The sequence below is a fragment of the Vigna radiata genome, chromosome 8, assembly GCF_000741045.1.
Source record: "Vigna radiata var. radiata cultivar VC1973A chromosome 8, Vradiata_ver6, whole genome shotgun sequence".
NCBI classification, from domain to species: domain Eukaryota; kingdom Viridiplantae; phylum Streptophyta; class Magnoliopsida; order Fabales; family Fabaceae; genus Vigna; species Vigna radiata.
This window is the reverse complement of record NC_028358.1, coordinates 32,152,724-32,162,084: the sequence shown is the minus strand read 5'-3', so window position 1 is coordinate 32,162,084 and position 9,361 is coordinate 32,152,724. Positions and strand designations below refer to the sequence as shown.

General features: G+C 33.1%; 2 protein-coding genes across 3 annotated transcripts in view; both read left to right on the top strand.

Annotated features, from left to right (window-relative positions):
* Positions 1-2,654, top strand: part of LOC106771811 — a 5,764-nt gene extending 3,110 nt beyond the window's left edge. Inside the window, exons 6-9 of the mRNA XM_014657797.2 lie at positions 198-365; positions 610-826; positions 930-1,274; positions 2,070-2,654. Of these exons, the coding sequence (XP_014513283.1) occupies positions 198-365; positions 610-826; positions 930-1,274; positions 2,070-2,164 (825 nt within the window). The 3' untranslated portion in view covers positions 2,165-2,654. The remainder of the gene's footprint in view (positions 1-197; positions 366-609; positions 827-929; positions 1,275-2,069) is intronic.
* Positions 2,655-4,598: 1,944 nt separating this feature from the next.
* LOC106772679 (serine--tRNA ligase) lies at positions 4,599-9,241 on the top strand. Of its 2 annotated transcripts, XM_022785194.1 has the most exons (10): positions 4,599-4,816; positions 4,908-4,978; positions 5,070-5,231; positions 5,340-5,445; positions 5,821-6,014; positions 6,508-6,611; positions 6,694-6,877; positions 7,295-7,474; positions 8,284-8,474; positions 8,989-9,241. In XM_022785194.1, the coding sequence occupies exons 1-10, from the start codon at positions 4,684-4,686 to the stop codon at positions 9,113-9,115; spliced, it is 1,452 nt and encodes a 483-aa protein (XP_022640915.1). In that variant the 5' UTR covers positions 4,599-4,683; the 3' UTR covers positions 9,116-9,241. The 2 variants fall into 2 exon arrangements, with proteins under 2 accessions (XP_022640915.1, XP_014514709.1); XM_014659223.2 differs by lacking the exon at positions 8,989-9,241 and having other exon boundaries at positions 4,601-4,816; positions 8,284-8,745.
* Positions 9,242-9,361: the final 120 nt, after the last annotated feature.

The window sequence follows — 9,361 nt, the reverse complement described above, 5'->3', positions numbered from 1 at the left end:
CACACACACACACACACACCCCACCACCACCACCAAATCAAACATTATCGAGTTGAGCTATTAGCATTATGTTATTGTGAATTTGGGTTTCTTCTGCTTTTGTATGTGTGGATATTTTTTTCCTTGTTATTAATCAAATGCACAAGCTATTAATAGTTTCGGAACTGTTTCTACTCTTTTTCCACCGTCTTTTATAGGAATTCTCGGAGATACTGCATCAGGACAAAATGAATGTCCCTACTGAATATCTCTCTGAGGATTATTGCCCAACAAATGTCTGCTTTAATGAACTTCTTGAAGTTTTGAAGGAACCTAAGTTCCAACCTTTTGAGTTCGAATACCAGCTAGCATCAAGGTTGTTGACGGTATGTCTATTTCTTGAAAATATTGTTGTATTTTTAAAGTTTAATCTGTTGCACGTGCAAATAGTACTGTAACTGGTTTTGATAGTTTAATCTGTCAGTAGTGATGTACTGATATTTTTTCTCAATTTTCCTTGAGATTAATTTAATAGTTAATAGTTAATATTTTCTTATTTTATTTATTGATAACATTCTTTCTTACCAGATCATTAAGTTTAACAACACTTGTACATTTGTATTTTAATAGGCTGAGAAGGATATTAAATCTGCAATTGAACTTTTGAAAGATACAGTATCCACGTTAAGGATTCTCAAGTTGGGATCAAGAGAAGAACAGTGTAATTATCTTACCATATGGTCCAAAATAGCCTTTGTTTGTTCTCAAGAGCTGAAGCATGGTGCTTATGTTTGGAAGCAAGTTGTACTAAAGAATGTCCATGACCAGATATTATCTAACCGAAAAGGTAAGCTACATAGTTTGTCATGCCTAATACATATGCTGCTGATGTAGATGAACTTAAGGAATCTGCAATAACCTTTGTTTTCTGGGATGGTGGGTTCACATAGGTGCTCAGTATATCATTGCACTCGGGGAAATTTATAGAGTTGCAGAAATCATTGGTGCTTCAATCAAACTACACAAACCTTGGATGTTATCGGATGACACAGATCATAAAAGTTTATGTTTCCTTTTGGACGAGTGTTATAGCATATGGTTGGAGTCTGGACTTCAAGAAGCACTTTTTAGTATATCAAGTCAGAATAATTTTGAGCCAGATGAAATTTCAAGGGAATTAGTTGAATCCATCAAGTATATTCACGAGCTTGATGAACATGCACTTCGTAGCTATGTTATCTCTGGAGAACAAACTACTTGTCAGTTGTCAGCCTTGCCAGCTGGTTGCATACCAGGTACGTGCGCTATAATTTTGACTTTCTTTGAATGTAAGTGATAAAAAATGATTTAAAATGAATTTGGATCCTTTGCTGTTCATGCTTAGTAGGAAAAGTCCTGTTAATAAATTTTAATCACTTATTGAATATATACGGTTAAAATAAAAGCTAACCAGCTAATTATCCCACTAAAGTAAGCACTCATGTTCCCCATTCTTTTATAGTTTTAGTTGGCTTTTATTTCAACTAATTTTGAAATAAATGTAATAAATGGTTAGGATTTTATTTAACAAGACCTCTCATGTAAACGATAAACATGGGAGAATCCAAATCTATTTAAAATTACTTTTTGATAGAATATTCTCCTTACTGTTTGTTACTGTGCATAAAGGTGTCCAAATGTCCATTAGTAATGAATAGGAAAAATATAATATTTTAAGTGTGAGTTTCTTAACTCCTTTGGCAGTTGCCTCATGGAGCTCCTTCAGTGAAATCTTTTCATGTTAGCTAAAGAGATATGATAGCAATTGAGTAGTTGAACTTGTTCTCCGATGGTTTTATCGTGGAGTGGACTTGCAGGACGGAAAAATATATTCCACTTAGCCAAAAAGAAGTGAATTAAGGTGCACGTGCTGCAGGATCAATGTTGGAAAGAGTCTTTCTGCAGTATATTTGAATAGTTTATATCTCTTTAACAGCAATTTACATTTGCATTTAGTATCTGTTTGGATCAATAGCTACAATGTGTGGAAATCTCAACTGCCTATCACTTTGGCTCTGTAATTCATTTACCAAATGACTTTTATGGATCAGGGTTGAATTTAGTGACATGGAACGGGAAGCATTGCATCGTGAAGCTTGCAAACTTGTGGATCAACCTAATAAGTTCGGATTCACCCAAGATGTGACACCTGCCAATTCAACTGTCCCTTCACAACGAGTGACTATTTCACTTTTTCAGTGGTTGTTTCGAGTTTCTATCTCTTTTAAGTTACAATGAGTGAGATTGTGGCGGGACCCATTGTTTTGTTAGTGGGTGTGAGACCTTTGGCGCACGAACAGCAGCTGTAGTGAAGGGAGATTCTGTATGGGATGAAATTCATTCTATTGAGTCGTACCAGGCAAAGTTACCAATTAAGTTCATTCTTTCTTCAATAGGTTACCATTCTTTCCGGGAAAGCTTTAGAACAATAGCCGGATTTGTTACAGGTGTAAGATGTATTACTAGTGATAACGAAAATTATATACTACGACATAGAGTATAATTTTGGATACAATCCAGCCATGCAGAGGAAACTGTATTGCTTAGTTATCGTATGATTCTGGTGTTGTAAAGTAACTGGGATTCTTCCCTTCTCAATTTTACACAATGGTATTTGGCATGATTTAAATTATCAATAGTTTGGTTTAAATTTGAAAACCAAGTTTGATATTTATCTCTTGTGCACACGTTCACTTGCCGAATCAGCTCAATCGGAAAGACAACCCCAGCAACAGTACGTTGATACATGTATAAGATCGGTATGGTTATTTAAAATATTAAAATACGATATATGAAATATATATTAAATATATAAAAATTCTTAAAAACATTATAAATATAAAATTGTTATTGTGTAAATTTAGATTAAAATCAAATATATTAAATATTGTCAAAATAAAATAAAAATTTTATTATTATAAAAACTTTATTATTTTATAGATTAAATATTCCTTTACCAAGTAGAGTAAATTATCTTAAAATATCTGATCCTAATCCTAAAACACATTACAACCAATTGCATTTAAGTAACATGGAAGATGGAAATGATCATTCTCTATCAATATGTAAAGTATTTTGGGAATCAATACACTCGTTGCTTTTGGATGTATGTCCAAAATAATTTTTTCTAAGGAACTTCAAATGCCATGTAGAACTCGTGAAAAACAATTAATGGTGGCTGTAGTGAAAAAAGCAACAGAACTAACTTAAAAATGTTACGCAAACGAGGAATTCTGTTTTAGATTTTTTTTTTAATTTGAATTCTTATTATATTTTTTCCAATAAGTTCATGATAGACATGATTACATTAAGATTTCATTAAAATGAAAGAAAAGGAAAAAAAAAAAACATATGAAAAAAACTTATTGTTTCTTTTATGAAAATCATTTCATACTTTGGCTTTCATGTATGAGGAAAAAGACAAATCTTTCATCGTACCGAAAATTTTATCAATAGTCAAATCTTTTACATTCCACAAATGACTTTTAATTAAAAAAAAATTATGAGAATTTAGTATCAACTTTTTTGACCTACTTTTATTATGTTTTTTTATAGTTTAAACTCACTTATCTTTCTCTTCAGTATTAAAATTTTATCTCTCACGAGACATTATTTTATTTAGAAGTTATTTTCAATTCTTTTATAAAATGAATCTCCTTAGACATCAAAAAATTAGGAATTATTAATGAAGTGTTATGAGTTATATAATTATTATAAATCCTACAAACTATTGATAATAAAAGTGATATCCTCTAAAGAAAGCATGTTAGTTAAGAAATCAGATTCTACTAACACATTGTTATCAAGATTCCCAAAAAAAAAATTATTCACAATATAAATATTATCATGATTAACCAATTTTAACCATTGGTTCAGTTTGTGACTAAGCAACATGTTGTACTACATATTCCACCATAAACTTCATGGCAATCTCTACCGCAAACTCCACGATATGCTTTGTCACTTGAACTAAAGAATCTTTATTCTTATTGCTATAAGCATTTATAATTTTGGCTTAATGTACTACTTTGTCCCACTATTAGTTATTGAATTAGTTTTAATTTTGTCTCATTTGTTTTATAATTTCTAAATTAGGTTAATTTTTTTAAACAAGTAAATGTGAATAAAATTAATACGTAATTAATAGTATCGTGAATAAAATTAGTTACACTTTGTATAGTTTGATTTCCTATAACAAACAACTGGTAGTAATAGAAAAGAATAATAAGTATTTTTTATAAGAAAACTTTTCTTTCCTCCATATTTTTTTAACTAAATCATTCTATTTTTAAACATTTTTTTTAATTTCTTCTCTCACTTTCTTTACTTATATTTCTCTCCCATATGTATCAAATAAATCTTTTTAATAAATAAAATTCATAATTACTTTAATGGTTAATAATAATGTTTCCATTTAAAAAAAGAGAGATGAATGAGGGAATTACTTTTATTACCAACCATATATTCATTGGAATCTTCGAATTACGAAAAAGAAACTGGAGTCGCAATTATTTTTTTATTAACAATTGGAAATAAAAAAATCATTTACATTTTGCAGTTAAAAGAAGGTAGCGAAGAAAATTAGAAAAGAAAAACCCTCTTGTTAAAGTTGTGAAACCCTTCTTCTCATTTCTTACATTCAGTGGTGGCGGCGTGAGAAGAAGCATGTTGGACATCAACCTATTCAGGGAGGAAAAGGGCCATAACCCTGAACTCATCCGCGAATCGCAACGCCGTCGTTTCGCTCCCGTCGAAATCGTCGACGAGGTCATCGATCTCGACAAAGAATGGCGAAAGCGTATTCTCTCTCTCTCTCTCTCTCTCTTCATAATAACAATGTAGTCAGTGGAATCTCACACCAATGCTATATCTTATGTGCGATTTTTCAGGTCAATTCGAGTTAGAGACTCTCCGCAAGGATTTCAACAAGATCAATAAGGAAGTCTCCAAACTCAAGCGTGTAAGTGTCTTCATTTGGCTTTTCTATATTTTTCCGATTAATTAAGATGCTAATTTGAATGGTTTCATTTTAATTATGTTCTGCATGTTAGGCTGGTGAGGATGCTTCTAAGTTCATTAGTGAATCGGAGGAGACCAAGAAATTGATAGCGGAGAAAGAGGTTGAAGTCCGGGAAACTCTAAATCTCTTGAATTCCAAGTTGGAAACTATTGGAAATCTCGTACACGATTCGGTTCCAGTCAGCAACGATGAGGTTTTTTTATTTTTATTTTTATTTTCCTTTTGTAATAATTGTTAGTACTATTTTACTTCTGTTTGTTTTTAATGCTCGTAATAAATCCCGAAGTCTTCTATGCTTTAGGCCAACAATGCTGTGGTTAGATCGTGGGGGGAGAAAAGAGTGGAGCCTAAACTAAAGAATCATGTGGATCTAGTTGAGCTTCTCGGTATAGCAGATACAAAGAAAGGTGTGAATTTATTCATATGGTGTTTAAGTGATGAATTTCTGTTTTACTCATTTCTATGGGGCGACAAGCATTTTGGTTTTACTTTTTGATGTAATTTTTTTCCCCGAACTCTTTTCTCCTCTTAGTAGTATACTTTCTGAACTATAGCAGTGTGTATGATTGGTCTTGCTGACACCATCTTGATTGCGAAACTTATGAGTATTATTGGTCTGTAATACCGTTTTGCATGTGGCACAAAAATCTAATACTGCAGACTAGGAACACTGTTAGATTTCAACAGTGGTAGCCAATGCTTTCCCTAATTTGTGGGTTTCTGCTCTTATTGTTCACATATGCATCCTAATCTTTTATCTCTATTTGCTTGCTACATAACAGGAGCTGATATAGCTGGAGGTAGAGGTTTCTATCTCAAAGGAGATGGTGTTCGTCTTAATCAAGCTCTTATCAACTTTGGGCTTGATTTTTTGGAAAAAAGGGAGTATACATTATTGCACACTCCTTTCTTCATGAGAAAAGATATAATGTCAAAGTGTGCTCAGTTAGCCCAATTTGACGAAGAACTATATAAGGTAAAACTTAGTAAATTTCATTATCTGCCTATATCCAAATGCAAGTTGTGATTATTAAGACATTGATAAATAGTTTTGTATATAATTTATCTTTATATTTTGTGATGACTAAATATATGCCTATTTGCTTTGTTGAATAATATCCATAATCTTTTAGTGCCAAACTGTCAATAGCCTTTTTGTACTGTATTGTTTAAAGTTTTAATGCTTACATGATGTTTGGTTTGGTCTGTTTTCTCCTTTCCGTTTCAGTTGAGATGTTTTGATTTATAATCACAAAATGCCACCTTGTATTCATTTGATTTTCATTTTAAAAAAAGTTGAAGAAAAATGAAGAAAACAAGATCACTTTCTCCTTAAAACATTGAGATCAGGCAGCATAGTAAAAGAAATGCAGTGTTTTTGTTGTTGTTATTAAGGTAAATAATAATAGGTATGAAACAAATACCACTTTCGCTGTTTTTTGAGTTCATCTAAAAGGTTATTATGTTAGGTAACTGGTGAAGGAGATGACAAATATCTGATTGCTACAGCAGAACAGCCGCTTTGTGCGTATCACTTAGATGATTGGATCCACCCATCCCAGCTACCAATAAGGTAATATGATTTTCTTTCCCACATGTTAACATTGGAACCTTAAAGACTGTTACCTTTAACTCCGAAAATATGCTTTCTGCAGATATGCCGGGTATTCATCATGCTTTCGCAAAGAAGCGGGATCTCATGGTAGAGACACTTTAGGAATATTCCGAGTTCACCAATTTGAGAAAGTGGAGCAATTTTGCCTCACTAGCCCAAATGACAATGATTCGTGGAACATGCATGAGGAAATGCTTAAGAACTCCGAGGATTTCTACAAAGCGGTATGATACAGCCACAGTTCTCTCATTAAGCAAATAATGTTTAAGGCTACTTTGTGAATGAGTTCAAATTTCAAATAAACATGTAATATACAATTTGGAAACAGTGATCCCAGGGTACCATTAATAAATGGGAAAGTATGTTGTCTGACATGCCAAATATATCTAACCACGGGAAAATTTAGCGTGTCCCCTTATTTTATTTCTAAATTTTTTATAGCTACAACTTCATTGTACTTGGATGATTGTTTGCCCTCTGTATTGGCCAAGTGATGACTTAATTTTACTGCATTATACTTTTTATGGATATCATTGCATTAGATTGATGTATTGGTTGGTCGTCTGACTATAATTGACTTCTTACTACTTTCCACAATTTGTTTTTATGTTTCTCATGCTATTAAATTTTATTTACTGCAGTTAAACCTTCCGTATCAAGTTGTTTCCATTGTATCTGGTGCTTTGAATGATGCTGCAGCAAAGAAGTATGATCTAGAAGCATGGTTTCCAGCATCTCAAGCTTACAGAGAGCTAGTGTCCTGTTCAAACTGTACTGATTATCAGGCCAGAAGATTAGAAATTCGATATGGTCAGAAAAAGGTTAGGAATCCTAATTTCGTCATGTTAATGACTGACTTCAGTAAGCATTATTTATTAACTTAACTAACATTTTCATTTCCATTTATAAAATGGGACCTTTATGTAAAAATCTCTCAATCTGCTTTTATTGATAGATAGGATGAGCATTTGGTATTAGCATGTCGGCTGACCAAGCTTAAGGGGTGGAGTGTATGTAAGGAGAAACAAAAGGGGGAAGGAGAGAGTGTTGATGTGGCGGAGAGTTGGAATAAAATTTGATTGAGGGGGTTTCTGTTATGTTGGTTGAGTATAAAGAGCAAGGGTATCTTTTGAGGGTAATCAAACTAGTTATGGACAGAGAGCATTAGCCCTCTGTGGGAGCTCAGCTCTGGCTGTAGGAATGTTCATTCCACTGTAGCTCTTTTTTGTTATTAGTCTGAAATAAATCATCGGTGACCTACTCCTTTCACCGATTGTTCATTACCTTTTCTTCCTATTTTTCCGTAGTTGGTTGTGGTTCTTTAATATCTACGAAACCCATTCTGTCTGGAAATCTTTAATTTCTTAATTTTCGTGTGAATATAGCCTTTCGGTGAAATTTATTTGGCAGACAAGTAAAGATGTATATTTTGAGAATAATCATGAGCGGTGATGATGCTTCTTTGTGTTAAGAGCCTATGATGTTCCATAATTAAACTTATAATTGATCATAGTGTGATGCTGAGAATTTCCCGTGAATAATGTTTCATTTTAGCTTTAACTGATTCCAATCCGCCTATAAACTTTCAGAAGTTTAACTATTTGACTTTGCATCGGTTTATCTGTTTCAGAGCAATGAGCAGATGAAGCAATATGTTCATTTGTTGAACTCTACTCTCACGGCTACTGAGAGGACCATTTGCTGCATACTAGAGAACTACCAGAAGGAAGATGGGGTAGAGATACCAGAAGTCCTTAGGCCATTCATGGGGGGAAAGACTTTCCTGCCTTTCAAGAACCAGCCATCTAATGAAGCCAAAGGGAAGAAATCAAAGGCCTAATTGCATTTTAAGTCTGATATTTATGAAAAGTTTTCTAAGTTGTAGGTTATGATGACCCTTTCGTTATCCACCACACTGTTTACAACTGCCATTTTTTATTTTTAGGAGCACGCACAAATTTTTGGTCAAAGTACACAGCATAATACACTCTGTAATTACTCTAAAATATTTGTGCATTTTTAATTGCATTTTGGTGTTCTTAATATTCATTGCGAAATGGTTAAAAAATATAGATCCTGATGTTCTGATTTTGCTTGAAACGCGTCAGAATGTGTTTATTTTCATTGTTTGCTAAGTCTGGTTATTTTGAGAAGAGATTATTTGATTGGGCATAAATCTTTTTCTTCCATAGGGGTTACGGGGAATAATTTGATCACCGCGCCAGAATCCTGTGAAATACGAATATGAAGCTGAATTTGAGTGCTGTAGAAGTGCAGGGAAAATTGTGGGTGATGGGATTAGAATTCTGAAGTGTGTATTGGTTTTTTCTTGCAGGGTATTGAAACAGAAACACGTTCAATTTAATCGAGCTGCTCATATACTAAATTCATTTACAAATTTCGTGGGAAAGAGGAATGCGGTCTGGAAAATGGGGGCTAGAGTTTTTAACCTGGTCTTGTAGTGGGGGAGGGTGAACTTCTGACTTCTTCTTTATCATTGCCCGAAACGTTCATAGGTTTTACGTTGGGAACTGAATCTCTATTATTCAACCGTCAAATAGTTTAATAGAAAAAAAATTGTCAGATTATCCTACGATTCCTTTTTTATTCTTGTGTTCTGGCATGGATTTCCGGTAATTCGAATTTTAGTCAAATACGCTTAAAGACAGAAAAAGTAATAGTATTTAACAAAAATGTTAAAAAATAAC

What these genes read in the sequence shown, in the direction of transcription:
- LOC106772679 (XM_022785194.1), top strand. Translation starts at nt 4,684, where the DNA reads ATGTTGGACATCAACCTATTCAGGGAGGAAAAGGGCCATAACCCTGAA. An exon ending in AAGTCTCCAAACTCAAGCGT is followed by an intron (nt 4,979 to 5,069) that starts GTAAGTGTCTTC and finishes TCTGCATGTTAG; the next exon opens with GCTGGTGAGGATGCTTCTAA. An exon ending in TTCGATATGGTCAGAAAAAG is followed by an intron (nt 7,475 to 8,283) that starts GTTAGGAATCCT and finishes TATCTGTTTCAG; the next exon opens with AGCAATGAGCAGATGAAGCA.